Source organism: Schistocerca piceifrons, chromosome 2 (assembly GCF_021461385.2).
Source record: "Schistocerca piceifrons isolate TAMUIC-IGC-003096 chromosome 2, iqSchPice1.1, whole genome shotgun sequence".
Lineage (NCBI taxonomy): Eukaryota > Metazoa > Arthropoda > Insecta > Orthoptera > Acrididae > Schistocerca > Schistocerca piceifrons.
In genome coordinates, this window is record NC_060139.1 from 334,278,982 (window position 1) to 334,297,229 (window position 18,248).

At 44.0% G+C, this 18,248-nt stretch overlaps 1 protein-coding gene across 1 annotated transcript in view; it reads left to right on the plus strand.

Annotated features, from left to right (window-relative positions):
• Window positions 1-18,248, plus strand: part of LOC124777401 (coatomer subunit delta) — a 119,641-nt gene that overhangs the window by 88,504 nt on the left and 12,889 nt on the right. The window contains exon 8 of the mRNA XM_047252796.1: window positions 1,505-1,652. Within this exon, the coding sequence (XP_047108752.1) occupies window positions 1,505-1,652 (148 nt within the window). The remainder of the gene's footprint in view (window positions 1-1,504; window positions 1,653-18,248) is intronic.

Here is an 18,248-nt window from a genome sequence, read left to right on the forward strand (position 1 = left end):
CACCATATATTTGTTGATTTGATTTCCATGTCTGGCAAAGGATGAACATTGATGACTGAATCAAACTCTTTCCGAATACATCGTCCTGAAGCTTATGACATCATTCTGTAGAAGTGGAAGGAATGTAAGATCAGATAATTTTTTTCATGTCTTTGCACATGACTGAAATATTGAAAAATAAGGGTATAAGCCTAGTGGATACAGTAAAACGTTTGAGAAGAGAGGTACATCAGTAACATGTCATAAGCTTCACTGTTTGTAACTGCTGTGATGAATCTTGGAGATGCAGCATTGTCTTTTTATCAAGGCAAGAAAAATAAATATGTTCTTGCTCTCAGTACACTTGGGATTATTCAAAATGTCTACCAGAAACCATAGAATATCTTTTTTTTTTTTTTAATAAAATGAGATGTGGAGTGGATGTACTGGACCAAATAGCTGGAAAATACTCTACGATAGCAGCTTCAGTATAAGTATTTTGCAACATGTTGGACTTGGCTGAAATAAATTCATAGATTCACTTCAGAGCAATTACAAGAAAAGTTATCAGCTGTAAGTAGTTTCTGCAAGATTTGAGTCAAGGTCTAAGACATGAACAAGTGAATAATACATGTGAAAATGTGTTTCCTGTGCTGTGATCAGCAGTGCGTCAAATACTGAAAACAAAACCAGTGAGTGAGAAATGCAGACAGCAGTGCATTGTGTTGGAATGCAAGAAGGTAGCATATGATATACATGAACACATTGTTTGTGTTCGGAAATCGTGGTTATGTGAAAACATAATTTTATTTTCTATAGTATTGTTATCCTAAAATAAATCTCGTCACAAATGAAAATAATGTATGATTCAGTTTGAATGTTCTTTTTATAAATAAAGTTTTTTTTTTGGAGTGTAACAATATGTTAAAATAGAAGAAAGGGTAGCTCTGCCACTACAGTTAATTTGACTTCCGCTACAGTTGTAGATGTACAAAAAGTTCAAGTTTCAGTGTTTAGGTAAATGCCGAAATGGTTCCTTAGGAACAAAGGCGGTAATTTTTCTTCCTAACATTCCCCAGTGCCAGTGTGCACTCCATCTTTAATGACTTTGCCATTGTTGGGGCATTAACAACTGATCTTCCCTTTTCTTTTTACTACTTTGTGTTTCTTCTCTTTGTTGGCTGATGATATATTTTAAATACAAACCCATGTATTTTATGTGAAATGTCACATGGTAGCAACCTGATAAACTCTTATCATGTTGTTCCATATACATTTACATGTTGCTTATTGATATTGGGGCCTTAATTCAACTACCTATATTTGATATAAGTAGCAGCATGAACTGTTTCCATTGCTTGAGTAATGACATGATGTAGTGAAATTGTGCATTTTGAATGTGTGAGGTGGTGCTTGCATTAATGCATGGCAGAAGAGTTACTTTCAAGGCAGAAAGTGACATTTAAGATGTATGAAAAAAATCTCTCATGACAAGATGATGAAACTTAATTTTTTTCCCTTGTAGACTCATCCCAATTTGGACAAAGAGTTGTTCAAGAACAAGTGTCAGATTGGCCTAAAGAATCCCTCTAAGCCTTTTCCTTTGCATACGGATGTTGGTGTTCTCAAATGGAGATTCCAGTCTCAGGAAGAAAGCAACATACCACTCTCCAGTAAGGATCAATTTGTTGTTGCATTTGCTGTATTTACATTTTGTAATGTTTCGTGTATCACTTATAGTTTAATGTTGAGTTGAGATTCTGAAATTAAAGGTGATATGGATCTCCCATGATTATTAGCATATCTCATTAGCATAGTATTTGTAAAAAAATTTCTTTTCATTCTGGAAATGAGAATAATATCTAATATATAAGGAAAAAAGATTGTTGAACTTGTAAACATGCTTCAGTTGTATGCAAGATGCCTGATAAAACATGGACATCCTAGACAGATCATAAATAACTTGGGATATGAAAAGAAGGTTTGTGACAAGAAACAATATACAAAGAAACAAGTAACTTGCTGTATGATCCGATGCTCATAACTTTTTACCAATGAGCTGTTGTGGCAACTATCTTTTTTCTAGTTCTCTTGTAATGAAAATGTTCCTCTTTTTATAGCACTCGAGAGCTATTGAAAAACGGATTGCAGTAATGAAATCCATGTTAAGATTTGCAGAGAAATTTTTATTAAAAAGGGGTTGGAAAACGATCAAAAAGGATGCAGATACTGTCAGAAAAATGTATTTAGGCAGCAGATATTGGAGAGAACTCTGCACTCTGTCACAAACCTTGACATTCGCATTAAACATGTATAATGCACTTTGTGCAAAACATGGCATTGTAAACATTAATTAGCACAGTAGGTGTAAAACAAATCATAGAGTTGTAAATAAAGAGATACTGAATGAAATGTGTTTGGTTGCCAAAGGGTGATGCATGAACGCTTCAGTGATTTCAGTATCAGAATCTTATCAGAATCTCTTTTACAAAACCCACAGAAGTTCTGGTTGTGTTTGAAGGCTATCAGTGATACTGTATTCTCGCTATATACTCGCGAATGACACAGGAACCAGAACTGAGATTAACAAAGTGAAAGAACAAATGCAGAACTGCATTTTCAAATGTTCATTTAAAAAGGAATACAGAACTTCATTTTCAAGATACAAGAGTACTGCCCCACTTTAATTAACACACCACAGCAGATATGAGGAATATATAGATTAGTATTAGTGGTGTTAAGAAAAAACTGAAATTGCTAAAATTGAACAAGGCCAACAGACCGATAGAAACTATGAGATTCTATAGAAAAGTTGCAGCAGATTGAGCCCCATTTTAGTCACAACATACCGTAGGAGCCTCGAACAAAAAATTGTGCCTGGTGGTTTGAAGAAACCACTGGTCACAAGTGTGTAAAAGAAGGGTGGTAGCAACAGTAATCTGCAAAGCTGCAATCCAATATCCAAGATTGGCAACTTCCTTTAAATCAGGGCCAGTCTCGGTGGGCTAAACTTCACAAGGACATAGTGTGTGGGGAGCACGGGCAGGCCAAGGCCCGGCCTGTCCCAGATTTGCTCATTCCTTCTGGGAAGTACCCAGTACAACGCAACATTTCATTTAGTATTGCGGTGCAACATTTTTCGGCCGGCACGATTCTCTTCAGTTCAGCAGAATCATGGCGTCAGCACTGTTTACCATTTGCTGTTTGTTCATGGTATCATGGTGGTATGATGGACATTCACAGGTCCAGTGTCTGCACAAAAAGAGACAGTCAAGCTACATATCAACACAGATCATTAATAATTAATGTGAATGACAGAAAAGAGGGGTAACAACTCCCAATATCTATTATGCAGTTGCAAAGGACATTAGAATACCACGCAGAAAGAATTAAAACCCTTATTTGACAATGAAAAGCAAGAAATTACAGCAATCAACAGGCTGGATTCATTGTAGTACTTTGTGCCAAATTTGCAGGTATGGGCCAGGTGAAGAAATTAAATTGAACTTCTAAAGTCGCATTACTCTACTGTCTGTTGCAACAGTTTTTAATGTAACTGAATTAAAAGTATGGAGACTTTATATATTACTGCAAAGTATGTTGGTTAAGATGAGGGGTGTGTCTGGAATGATTGTTCGATTTAAAGCCTGCTACTGTTGAATGTATGAAGGAAGGAGGAGTGCAGAAACAAGAGTTAGAACATCTGGAATGGATTGCAGCCCTCACATTTTAAGTAAACAAGACTGCATGCTGCCCATAGTAAGACATTGGGATGTGAAATAAACTTATTTGTCATTTGATGCATTTGCATTTAAAAATAAAATTGTTTTGTATAAGAGAGAAATTCTGACAAAAAACACAATCCAGTTCCCTAAGCTTATACACATGAAAGAAAATGCGAGGTTTGAAAGAATTATGATGATAGTTTTCTAAATGTTTTTAAGGACACTGCCAACCATTTTTAAGGGCACTACCAACCTTACATCTGTTTTTGAACTGTTTGCTGATTTAATTGAAAGTGCCCCTGTCCACAGGCACATATAACTGACTGATCTGCAGTGTAATTCCTGTTTTAAAGACAAGTCCTATTATGTTAAAACTATCGTGGGTGTCTACATTGTTTTCCTCAGGTACAGTTTCCACATCTCCATGATGATTTTGCAAATGGGATAAAATATTTCTATCAAAATATGTGTGTGAAAGGCTTTTTTCGATTATGAAACTAAATAAGTCACCATTGCATGGGAACCTGAGTGCAAAAGCCTGTGAAATTGTCTCCATCTGTATACCTATTGTTTGTATGAGATAAAAATTATGAGGTATCTTCAGCGTGCCAAACGAAGCGAGTAGTACTGAAAATTTGTTTCATTTGTGATGTATGTTGTTGAGAAATATGAAACAAAGCTATACACAGTACAACAGTATTGCCATTTAAATACAGCATGTTTGCCATTCACCCTTCTTCACTATCTTCCCACTCAGACAGTGCGGCGTGCCAGTAGTGGGAAACGTGCTGTTCAACTAAATGCTATGGCGCACGGGCCAAGGCATGGCTAAAGAACCGAAGTCTTGGCAACCATGCTGTAAATATTCAGAACTGAAAAATTGTGCAATTCACAAAATACAGAGTATTAGTATCCTTTAACTCCAATAGTAATGAGTCACAAGTGGAATCAGTCAACTTGTACAAATACCCGAGTGTAACAATTTGCAGGAATATAAAATGGAGTGTCTAAGGGTGGTTCATATCACTATTTTTTTTTAGGTCGCCAAAATCAACAGATCACTTGTTGTTAAAAATTGTATTTGCTGACAGGTTTCAGGTGTAACCCATCGTCAGAACATATTCCAAACGAAACATAATTGCCATGAAAGTGCAAGCAGAACATATACATGGCATTAAGAGTAACAACATTTGAAATTAAGTTTGCATACCGTACAAAATGCCTAAATACATAGTATTCTGTTACATAATTACATTCTGGACACTAATGCTAAACTTCGGCTGTTTCAAAAAGTATAACTGCCAGTACATATGGTCTTGTAGAAGAAGGCGTAATTAGATGAATGATGAACACTAATTTCACTTAACAAAGGTTTATTCAGCACTTGCAATACAAGAGCGTGGAGCGAACTGCCTCTGGCAAGAATACATACGTTATATACACAGCTATAGAGCATTTCAGTACAATTATTCTTGCCATTTGTTGTTACTTCTAGAATGTACTCGAACCAAATATAGAAATTAAAATTGTACAGTCTAGGTGAGTTTTGAACTCACAACCCTTCATGCAACAGTTTAGTATCATACCCACTACACCACGGTGCTACTCGGCTTCTTCTGCAACATTGCTCCCTCCTTACGAGAACAATGACTCAGTGTTACGTTCTCCTAGTGTGAGAACGAGTCATCGGTCCTGCATACTCCGACTCCCAATGATTGATTCTCGCCCTAGTGGTGGTCTTCTTACAACTTCTTTTGCCACTATGCTCTTCGTCACATTTCCACTTGTTGCCAGTCACTGGAGCTTCAAATTTAGGCTGGGTTGCAGGATCCTTATAGGGCTTCATTCAAAGAACATGGACCGTATCTCTGATCTTTCATCGCCTTGTGTCTGGGTTGAAATCTTCAACTTCATAAGTAACATCAGACAGCTGTCTTATAATCGCCTGAGGAGCTTCTCAGAGAGACCAACCTTCCAAACAGGAGTGACGATCCAGACAAGGTCATTAGGTTGGTAGACAACAGGGCTGTGGCACGCTTCATACCTTCGGCGATCGTTTTCTTGAGCCTGCAGCGTGCAGAGTCGAGCTAACTGCCGAGATTCCTCAGCTCTGATTAACATCTGGCCAATGTAGTCGTTGTCCACGTCATCAGGATGTAACAGAAACACATTGTCCATCATCGTAGTTGCCTCCCACCCACACACCAGGAAAAATGGCGTAAATCCTGTGGTGTCTTGTTTGGTGGTGTTGTAGGCAAATGTCACGAAAGGCAGCACCTCATCTCAGTTGCTCTGCTCAACATTGACGAACATTGATAGCATGTCGGCCAAGGTCTTATTAAGGCATTCAATAAGCCCATTAGTTCGCGGATGGTGGACAGTAGTCATGTGATGAGTAATGTTGCACCGATGGTTTATCTCTGTCACAAGATTCAATTGAAAAACTTTTCCTCAATCCATAATTAACGACCTTGGGGCACCGTGTTTTAATACAATGTCTTCCACGATGAATTTGGCTACCTCGAATGCTTTGGCTGTTTGCACGGCTTTTGTAATGGCATAGCGCATCAGATAATCAGTGCTCAGTGCTAACAATAATCCATCTATTGCCACTAGCAGACGTTGAAAATTGTCTGAGGTGGTCAATCCCAACACGCTGGAAAGGCGTTTCGGCTGGTAGAATTGGTATGAGTTGGCCCAGGTGGTTTCTGAGGAACTGCCTTTCTCCTCTGGCACTCTCGACAGTGCGACACATAGTGACGGACACTCCTAAATAAACCTGGCTAGAAAAATCTCTTGCGGATCCTATTGTATGTCTTAATAAATCCTAAATGTCCGGCCTCAGGTGTGTTATGGAATTTCTGTAGAATGTCTAAGCGCATGTGTTTAGGGATCACTGGTAGCCACCACTTTCCAAATGGATCAAAGTTTTTCTTGCAAAGTAATCCATTAAGTACCTTAAATTGTCCTTTCACATCCTCTGACCAATTTAATGCAAGTATAATTTGAGATGTCTTGGTGTCCACCTCCTGCTCAGCAGAGAAACCCTGGAGTGCAGCGAGACAGACACTATCTTCATCAAAGTCTTGATGGTCTTGCACAGGGTTTCTTGAGAGACAGTTGGCATCTTGGTGTTTTCTTCCACGTTTGTACATTATAGTAATGTCATACTCTTGAAGACATAGTGCCCACCTGGAGAGTCGTCCTGTTGGATCCTTAACACCTGTCAACCAACAAAGTGAATGATGTTGTGTAACGTGTAACAACTGTGAATGAATGGCCTTCCATAGAGATACTGTCGAAACTTGCACATGGCCCAGATCACAGCAAGACATTCTCTGTCTGTAGTTGAGTAGTTTCTCTTGGCTTTTGTAAGTGACCTAGAGGCATAGGCTGTAACCTTCTCTTTTCCATCCGAAATTTTCAGCAGAACAGCACTGATCCCATACTCGCTGGCATCTGTTTGTAGTTCTGTAGGTGCTTTCTCATTATACAGACCAAATACAGTGTCATTCGTCAGAGCTTTTCGCACCACATCGTAAGAATCTTGTTGAGCACCACCCCAGATAAATTTAACATCAGCTTTTAACAACTCTTTGAGTGGCCTGGCTTTGATACAAAAGTCTTTGATAAAACGACGGTAATAAGAACATAATCTGTAGAAGCTTCTCACATCTCTAATACTCTTAGGAGATTCCGTTGTAGATTTCACCTTTTCTGGGTCCGGCCACACACCTTCGTTTGACACAGGGTGTCCAAGTATTTTGATTTCTTTTGCTCCAAAGAGTTACTTTCTTGGATTAAGTTTGTCTGCCTTGTTGGGGACACTTAAGAATGGCCCCCAGTCTTTTTATATGTTCATCAAATGTGTCTGAGAACACTATAATTTCATCTAAATAACAAACACACATTGTCCACTTCAGTTGCCTCAGAAGATTATCCATCATCCACTCAAAAGTTGCTGGTGCCATTAGACAAACCAGATGGCATTACCTTAAACTCATACAGGCCCTCAGGGGTTATGAATGCAATTTTCTCATGATCAGCCTCATCTACTTTGATTTGCCAGTATCCTGAGTACGTGTCCAAGGTTGAGAAACACTTAGCCCCCTTCAGACAATCTAGTGTATCGTCAATTCGTGGAAGAGGGTAAACGTCCTTTTTAGTTATCTTATTAAGCTTTCTGTAATCAACACAAAAGTGCCAACTGCCATCCTTCTTCTTGACGAGGACCACTAGTGACAACCATGGGCTCTGCGAAGACTGAATGATGTCATTCTTCATCATTTTCTCCACCTGGTCGCAAATTATTTGATCCATTGCTGACACACGGTATGCTCTCCGGTGTATTGATTGATGTTCTCCAGTACTAACGCAGTGCTTCACCATTGATTTGTCTAATTTGCTCTTCACCTGTGTATTGAAGCATTCAGAGAAATCTTGAAGAATGGCAAGTAGGTTCTTCTGTTGTTCCTTAGTGAGATCTGGTGATAATCGAGCTAAAAGATCTTGTCTCTTAGTGGTAGCACTAATTTCACCCACAGACTTGGCATGGGAGGTTTTTATGAAGCTCATCTGTTTTTCAAGTAACGGCTCAGTGTTTGCTACGCACACGCGTCTTGGAAGGATCTGCGGTTCTCGGCGACAGTTAACTTTCAACAGTTCACCGAATCCATTCTTAAATGAGACAACAGAGGCTGGGATGACTAAGTTATTCTTTAGTGGTATGCTTCTCTTACATTCCACTACAAGATCCATGGGTTGATGCGTGGCATGACATGTGACAGTTACCTTTCTAGCACTGACTGCAGGAATGATCATTTTATCCAGCACACATAGTCTCCACACACTCGGATGCGCATCTTCCTGTCCACAGTATCTCATTTCGTCCAGCATAATCTTCGAGCGACCACAATCTGTAATTGCCTGAGAAGCTTTCAAAAAGTCCCATCTGAGAATGACGTCATGACTACATTCTTGTAAGACGACGAATTCTAAGGGCTGTGTATGGCACTTATACCCACATGAATGACACATCTTCCTGTAGTTTTTACATATTTCCCATTAGCCGCCTTCAGCAGAGATGTTTTGTTGTCGACAAATTCGGTTTTCTGCAACTGGCGATGGTACTTCTCCGAAATGACTGAATATGATGCTCCAGAGTCCTCAAGAGCTTGGGCTGGTTGGCCAGCCATGAGGACATCGACATAGTTTCCTATTATTTTTGTAGTGATCGATGGCGGAGGATTTTTCTCTTCAGCGGCCTCGCCTCCAAGGAAGGTCACACCCTTAAGTTTTCCAGGTTGTAGCGGCTAGGTGATCGGCTGGAGCTTCTAAAGAGCAATGGAGACCTTGATTAATGTGTTGGGGAGCGTACTCTCCAGTGGCTAGCCTGCGGCGAGTGACCTATGTCGTCCTGTACCCACATCTTCTTGTTCATCTTCGTCGTCCCGGAGTTGCCGTCAGCTAAGATTGGTCTGCTGTCTTCTGGCACGACCGTCATTAAATACCCGCCGCCTTTCTCGACAGTAGCGCACCACATGTCCCTGTCGTCCGCAGTGGAAAGGCATTTTAAAGGGAAATGAAGGATGAGAAATTGGGTTCAATATCTGTTCCACTTCCTCCCTTATGACTTCTTGAAGTGTCTCGGTTTTTTGCACGCCGTGCAATCCAAGTGCCTTCTGAACTTCCTCTCTCACTATCTTATGAAGAACACTTGTGAAATCAGTTCCTTCCTCCATCGCAGGCATTGTTATGACATTTGGAAGCCATTCAAACTTCTTGCGTGTAATTCTTTTTTTGATGCACTGTCTCGATATACTGGCACCATTTTATGAAGTCATATGCTGTCAAAACCACCGTCGGGAAGGGCTTGATACATATCCTCAGCAACACCCTTCATGAGATGTGCATCCTTACCTTCCTCCTTTGTTCTAGGATTCACTATTGTACACAGCTCCAAGACGTCTTGAATATAGGATGCGGTAGTTTCTCCTGGATGCTGTGCCTTGCACTTTAGTTTATCTTCAGCCTTGCACTTCTGTCGTTCCCCCCTGCGGGTCCGGGGATTAGAATAGGCCCGAGGTATTCCTGCCTGTCGTAAGAGGCGACTAAAAGGAGTCCATCCCCCTCACGGGGGTAGTTAGCGCCTGCGTCCGGAGACGGACGGTTTCACGACCTATAATCGTGGTCTTTTTGGTTTTTCACTTCTCGTTTCTTCCTTCCTTTTGTTGGTTCCTTTCTTTGCTCTTCTCCACTTCACTGTCTTCCTTACTCTTTCCCTTGACTTCTCTTTGCCTTCTCATTGCCTTTTTCTCCTTGCCTTCTCATTGCCTTTTTCTCCTTGCCTTCTCATTGCCTTCTTCTCCTTGCCTTCTCATTGCCTCCTTCTCCTTGCTTTCTCATTGCCTTCTTCTCCTTGCCTTCTCTGGTCTCCGCCTCGGCGTTTGAGACAGTCTGTCCTCTTTCTCCCTCTCTCTTCTTTTTCCTCTTCTTCCTTCCTCCCTGTGCGTGTCTGAAGGCCGACCCACGCGTTCACACGCGTAGCCGGTGACGGGGTAACGCGTAAGTCCCCGCCCTGGGTAGACATGTAAGGCACGCGCGTACCCCCTGGTAAAGGCCAGGCCCGGGGAGGGGTGATTGCCTGAGCTGATACCTTCTGACCATGCCGATTGGTCCCTCCGTCTGTTTCTCGGGAGGTGTGACCTGAGGTGTAAACATTCGCCTAAGGTGGGAGTGCCCTCTGAGAGGGTCCCCACAAGGAAGGAGCGCGCCATCGGAGACGCTGGCAATCATGGGGGATTCCTCCGCAATGGATTCTACTCCATCGCTTTCGACTTCGACCCACAAACGGAAACGTGACCAGCCAACAGTGACAAAAATACTACCGCCTGCCCCACAGTTCCTCGTAGTTTCTCGATCTGAGGACGGAAAGGATTTTTCCTTTGTCAACCCTTTCGTTATTCAGAAGGGCGTAGATGCCATAGCCGAATCTGTCAAATCTTGTACCAGGTTGCGTAACGGTACCTTATTACTAGAAACTGAGAGTGCCTTTCAGGCACAAAAACTGCTTCGGGCCACACTCTTGTACACGTTCCCTGTCCGGGTGGAGGCCCACCGCACTTTGAATTCGTCTCGTGGTGTAGTCTATAGTAGCTCTCTCGACGGATTGACTGACGAGGAGCTTCAATCTTTCCTCGCTGAGCAGGGCGTGACGGCTGTCCATCGGGTCATGAAAAAGGTCAACAATGACCTTGTACCGACCCGGACACTTTTCTTAACCTTCGATAGTGTTAAGCTGCCATCGCGCATCAAGGCGGGCTACGAGGTTATTTCTGTTCGCCCCTATGTCCCGACACCTACGCGCTGCTACCAGTGTCAGCGTTTCAATCACACTCGACAGTCTTGCTCCAATGCGGCTAAATGTGTCACTTGTGGCAGGGATGCCCATGAGGGTGACTGTCCACCTCCGTCTCCTCGTTGTGTGAACTGTCAGGGTGACCATGCCGCATCCTCCCGCGACTGTCCTGTCTATAAGGAAGAACGCTGTATCCAGGAAATTCGAGTCAAAGAGAAAGTGTCCACCTCGGCTGCTCGCAAGCTATTGGCTAGTAGGAAGCCCACGCTGCTCCCAGCGGGGAAATACAGCACTGTCCTCGCCTCTCCTCGGACTACCCGGGAGGTAGCAACCCAGACATGCGATCTGACCTTCAGCACCACGGTCGTCCGTTCGGCCAGTGCTAAGATCGCGCGGTCGACGTCTCCTCTTCCTCCCATCACCCCACAGACACCAGCCACTTCCTCAGCTTCTGCTCAGTCGAAGACCCCGAAGTCAGATGCACGGGCCTTCAAGAAGGAACCATCCCGTGCAGACTTCCTCCGTCCCTCGACCTCCCAGCCTTCGACCGGTACTTCCACCAAACGTCCTTCTAAAAAGGCGCATAGGAAGCACAGTTCTCCTTCTCCGCCGCGGCGCCTTTCTTCTCCTGCGCCACCCAGCGGTTGCCGCCCCAGGCCGTCATCCGTTTCGCCTGGCCGCACCGCTGGTAGCCGAACATCTGGCCGTTCACCGGCGGAGGAAGCTCCCCCTCCCGGCCATCCTCCCGAGATGGCCGATGGCCCTATAGACCCCATGGACGATGACTGTCCGCCTCCTGCTAGCGGCGGCAGTGCTCGCTCGAAGCCAGGCCGTAAGCGGCCTTCGAGGTGACCCCTTCTCTCATCTTCCTTTTCTTACGATGGCACTTATTAACTGGAATATTCGCAGTATTCGCTCCAACCGAGAGGACTTGAAGTTGCTGCTCCGCTTGCATCGTCCGCTCGTCGTAGCCCTCCAGGAAACGAAGCTACGCCCATGCGATCAAATTGCCTTGGCACACTACACCTCTGTGCGTTTTGACCTACCCTCTGTGGTAGGTATCCCAGCTCATGGAGGGGTTATGTTGCTGGTCCGGGATGATATTTACTACGATCCCATCACGTTGCACACCGGCCTGCAGGCCGTTGCCATCCGCATTACTCTCCCCACTTTTACGTTTTCCTTTTGTACCGTTTACGCTGCATCGTCATCTGCCGTTACCAGGGCAGACATGACGCAACTTATTGCTCAGCTACCTGCACCATTTTTGTTAACTGGAGACTTCAATGCCCACCATCCTCTTTGGGGCTCTCCAGCATCCTGCCCGAGGGGCTCCTTGTTAGCAGACCTTTTCAACCAGCTCAATCTTGTCTGCCTCAATACTGGCGCCCCTACTTTTCTTTCGGACACATCTCATACCTATTCCCATTTAGACCTCTCTATATGTACTCCCCAACTTGCACGCCGGTTTGAGTGGTATGCACTTGCTGATACATATTCGAGCGACCACTTCCCGTGTGTTATCCATCTCCTGCAGCATACTCCCTCTCCGTGCTCCTCTCGTTGGACCATCTCCAAGGCAGACTGGGGGCTCTTCTCTTCCAGGGCGACCTTTCAGGATCAAACCTTCACAAGCTGCGATCGTCAGGTCGCACACCTCACGGAAGTCATTCTCGCTGCTGCTGAATATTCCATCCCTCACCCTACTTCTTCTCCACGTCGCGTACCGGTCCCCTGGTGGACCGCAGCATGTAGGGACGCATTACGTGCTCGTCGACGTGCTTTACGCACCTTTAAACGCCACCCTACAGTGGCGAATTGTATTAATTATAAACGATTACGTGCTCAGTGTCGTCGTATTATTAAAGAAAGCAAGAAAGCCAGCTGGGCTGCTTTCACAAGCACCTTCAACAGTTCTACTCCTTCTTCTGTTGTCTGGGGTAGCCTGCGCCGGCTATCTGGCACTAAGGTCCACTCCCCAGTTTCTGGCTTGAAGGTCGCGAATGAAGTCCTTGTGGCCCCTGAGGCTGTCTCCAATGCCTTCGGCCGCTTTTTCGCCGAGGTTTCGAGCTCCACTCATTACCACCCTGCCTTCCTCCCCCGCAAACAGGCAGAGGAGGCTAGGCCACCTGACTTCCGCTCCTCGAATTGTGAAAGTTATAATGCCCCATTCACCATGCGGGAACTCGAAACCGCACTTGGCCGATCACGGTCCTCCGCTCCAGGGCCTGATTCTATTCATATTCAGATGCTGAAGAACCTTTCTCCTGCGGGTAAAGGTTTTCTTCTTCGTACATACAATCGCATCTGGATTGAGGGACATGTTCCCGCATGCTGGCGCGAGTCTATTGTTGTCCCGATTCCTAAGCCGGGGAAGGACAAGCACTTGCCTTCCAGTTATCGACCTATCTCGCTTACCAGCTGTGTCTGTAAAGTGATGGAGCGAATGGTTAACTCTCGATTGGTTTGGCTGCTCGAGTCTCGACGCCTACTTACCAATGTACAATGTGGATTTCGAAGGCGCCGCTCTGCTGTTGACCATCTGGTTACCTTGTCGACCTTCATTATGAATAACTTCTTGCGGAAGCGCCCGACCGCGGCTGTGTTCTTTGATTTGGAGAAGGCTTACGACACCTGTTGGAGGGCGGGCATTCTCCGCACCATGCATACATGGGGCTTTCGCGGTCGCCTCCCTCTTTTTATTCGTTCCTTTTTAATGGATCGACAGTTTCGGGTACGTGTGGGTTCTGTCCTGTCCGACACCTTTCGCCAGGAGAATGGGGTGCCACAGGGCTCAGTTTTGAGCGTCGCTCTCTTCGCCATCGCGATCAATCCAATAATGGATTGCCTCCCAGCTGATGTATCAGGCTCCCTTTTCGTGGACGATTTTACCATCTATTGCAGCGCGCAGTGTACACGTGTCCTGGAGCGCTGTCTTCAGCGTTCTCTTGACCGTCTTTACTCCTGGAGTGTCGCCAATGGCTTCCGTTTTTCTGCCGAGAAGACGGTCTGTATTAACTTCTGGCGCTACAAAGAGTTTCTCCCACCGTCCTTACGACTCGGTCCCGTTGCTCTCCCACTCGTGGAGACAATCAAATTTTTAGGCCTTACCTTTGACAGGAAACTTAGCTGGTCTCCACATGTGTCGTATTTGGCCGCCCGTTGTACCCGTTCTTTAAATGTCCTCCGTGTTCTCAGTGGTATGTCGTGGGGAGCGGATCGAACCGTCCTACTTCGTCTATATCGGTCGATCGTCCGCTCCAAGCTGGATTATGGGAGCTTCGTATACTCCTCTGCACGGCCATCCATCTTACGCCGCCTCAACTCCATACAACATCGGGGTTTACGACTTGCGATCTGAGCATTTTATACCAGTCCCGTAGAGAGTCTTCATGCTGACGCTGGCGAATTGCCACTCACCTACCGGCGCGATATACTGCTTTGTCGGTATGCCTGTCGGCTACTGTCAATGCCCGACCATCCGTCTTATCGTTCCTTTTTTGACGACTCTCTTGACCTTCAATACGGGTTGTATGTCTCTGCCTTGCTACCCCCTGGAGTTCGCTTTCGTCGCCTCCTTCAACACCTTCATTTTTCACTCCCTGCAACCTTTCGAGTGGGCGAGAGCCGCACGCCACCTTGGCTCCAGGCTCCGGTCCGCGTTCACCTCGACCTCAGCTCGCTCCCAAAAGAGGTCACCCCCGGTTCGGTCTACCACTCCCGTTTTTTGGAACTTCGTTCGAAGTTCAACAACATGACTTTCATTTATACAGATGGCTCTAAGACCAATGACAGGGTCGGGTGTTCCTTTATTGTCGGGGCACAAAGTTTCCAATACCGGCTCCATGGCCATTGTTCGGTCTTCACAGCTGAGCTCTTTGCCCTCTACCAGGCTGTTCTTTACATCTGCCGCCACCGACATTCTGCTTATGTCATCTGCTCAGATTCCCTGAGCGCCATCCAGAGCCTCAGTGATCCGTACCCGGTTCACCCTTTCGTACACCGGATCCAACGCTCTCTTCAGCAGCTGGTGGACGTCGGTACGCCGGTTAGCTTTATGTGGGTTCCTGGCCATGTCGGTATCCCTGGGAACGAAGCTGCAGATGCCGCGGCCAAGGCTGCGGTCCTCCAGCCTCGGACAGCTTCTTGTTGTGTCCCTTCGTCCGATTTTAGCAGGGTCATTTGTCGGCGCGTTGTGTCGCTGTGGCATGCCGATTGGGCTGCACTTACCGACAACAAGCTTCGGGCCTTAAAACCTCTTCCTGTGGCTTGGACGTCCTCCTCCCGCCCTTCTCGGCGGGAGGAGGTCGTTTTAGCAAGGTTAAGAATTGGACACTGCCGGTTCAGCCATCGCCATCTGCTGACGGCTGCGCCGGCGCCGTTCTGCCCATGTGGGCACTTGCTGACGGTTAGACACATTTTAATGTCCTGTCCAGATCTTAACACACTGCGCCTCGATCTTAACCTGCCTAATACTTTAGATGCCATTTTAGCGGATGACCCACGAGCAGCTGCTCGTGTTCTTTGTTTTATCAATTTGACAAACCTCGCTAAGGACATTTGATGATGTTTTTTAATCCTATGCCTGTCAGTCTGTCTTTTATTGTGTTTTCCCTTTTAGTTGTTGTTGTCAACTTGTGCCTCGCGGTGCATTCTTAGAGTAGTCAGGGCGCTAATGACCATTGAAGTTGTGCGCCCGAAAACCACAAAAAAAAAAAAAAAAAAAAAAAAAAAAAAAAAAACAACTTCTGTCGTTGTGTGTCATTGAAATTCTTGTGCAGTTCCACCTGGAATACTTCCTAGCTTGTGAACTTCTCCTCGTTTTTCTCATACCATTGCGTGGCAGTGCCCTCCAAGTAGAAAAACACATTAGCCAAACACACGGTGTCATCCCATTTGTTAAATTTGGCTATACGCTCATATACCTTCAGTCACTTGTTTGGATCTTGGCCATCATCACCAGAGAGCCCGGAAGGATGTCTCATGTGGTCGCACACAATTTCTGTCATTGTAACGTCCTCTTCTTCTTTTGTCTCCGATAGATTGCGATCTGTTGAATATGACTCGAACTCGGGTTTCTTGCCACGTAAATGGCGGCTCTGTTGTAGCCTGATGGAAGCCACTGTGTCATCGATAATGTGCACCATCACAAGTTCCAATACCCGGCGTCTCCATCAGAATAATGTCGTGTAGAAGAAGGCTTAATTAGATGAATGACAAACACTAACTTCACTTAACGAAGGTTTATTCAGCACTTGCACATACAATAGCGCGGAGCTAACTGCCTCTGGCGAGAACACATACAGAACATTCCAGTAAAATGATTCTTGCCATTTGTGGATACTTCTAGAATGTAATTGAACCGAAGATAGAAATTAAAATTTTACGGTTCAGGTGAGTTTTGAATTCTTGACCCTTCATGCAACAGTTTAGTATCATACCCACTACACCACAGTGCTACTTGGCTTCTTCTGCAACATTGGTCCTTCCTTCTGCGACAATATCACCAGGCAGTGTAGTTGTATAACTGTAGTTTCATTAAAAGCCTGCATTAAAAGTAGATGGACATATTAATAACAGAAATAGTATTAGAAAAATATTTAATAAATTGTGTGATTAATATTTTGAGGGCTGATGGGGAGGGCATGAAAGGGATGACTTGGGGAGCATATTGGGAAAGTCACAGATCAATTGAAATTCATACAGATGAGAGCCAGTAACATGGAGCATTGTCAAATCTAACACTATAGAAGAAAGAATTACGTGAAATATATAAAATTCTTAATGCACTTAAAAAATTATTAATACATGCTGACATCGTTAAGCCTATAACGAAAACTACAGAGGGGACAGCCACTGTAGTTTTGTTAGATAATGCACCACATATATGCAGGATAAAAATTAGACTATTGCAGTGTCATGATAGGAGGGTGTACAGATGAAAATGCACCAGAAACTGTGATCTGGGGGAGGGAACTGGGATGGGGAGAAGAACATAAGGCTTGGAGTGAAACATCTTTGTTGACTTACATGCCATTGCACCAACAAGATTAGTATAAAATTCATGAACTTGAATATATTTATTAAAATGCGAAGAGGAAACTAAGCAATAATGAAAAGAGACTTAATGCTTCATGAGCCTTATACTGCAGAACAGATAAGTACAGGGAAATTACACGTATTTATGAAACATTGAAAAGCATGCTGACATTACAAAACAATCTCAGGTTTGGCTGAGCCCATAAACGCATTGACATCCTGTCAGTAACACAAGAGGCTAAAAACTGGAGGGTGCTTCATCTTGATTGGATATATCATAAACCCTGAAGGATCAAAGGATTCCATGAGGATATGTGAAAAGCAGAATTAGCTGACCAATATATGTTCAACAACTTTATGTTGCAATTTAAGGTCAAATGAAAGAATCATATAGGCTCAGCTGTGAGTAAAGCAGGTGGCAGACTTCCTTAGTAAAATACTGGGAAAATGCAATTGGTCTACTAAGAAGATTGTTAAAGAAGCTTTTGCATGAGCCATCTTAAAAAGTAACTAAAATGTGAGCCCTCACAAAATATGACTAATAAGAATTTTGAACATACATAGAGGAGAACAGCTTGAATGGTAATAGCTTTATTTTGACTCATGGGAGACTGTTGTAGAAATGAAAAATCTAAATGCAGATACTTGAAGATGTGTAACAACTATACTGTAATAGCCCCCTTGCAAAGTTTCTAGAACCAGCATGACGTGAGGACTCTAGAAATGTGCTGCAACTACTTATGTAATGCTCCCATAAGGTCTGCAAAGGCAAGATTAAAATAATTATAGCATATACAGAAGCTTTTACATAGCTACTATTCCTTCAGTTCATATGCAAATAGAACAGGAAGAAACCCTTCAAATGATACATGAGAAGTACCATCTACCATGCATTCCACAGTAGTTTGCTGAATATAGATGTAGACATATTATTTTCTTTCTTTCAACAGCTCTGGAATACACACCCCCCCCCCCCCCCCCAAAAAAAAAACACCACTTTTTCTTTAATTGTTTAAGATGTTACTTAACTGGGAAAAGTGTTACTCATGAATACTTTCTTGGGTGTCAGTAATAAGCAGATAACATCATGACATAAATAAATTGTGAATTTCAACAAACTACCATGAACTGCACAGAACAACACTTCA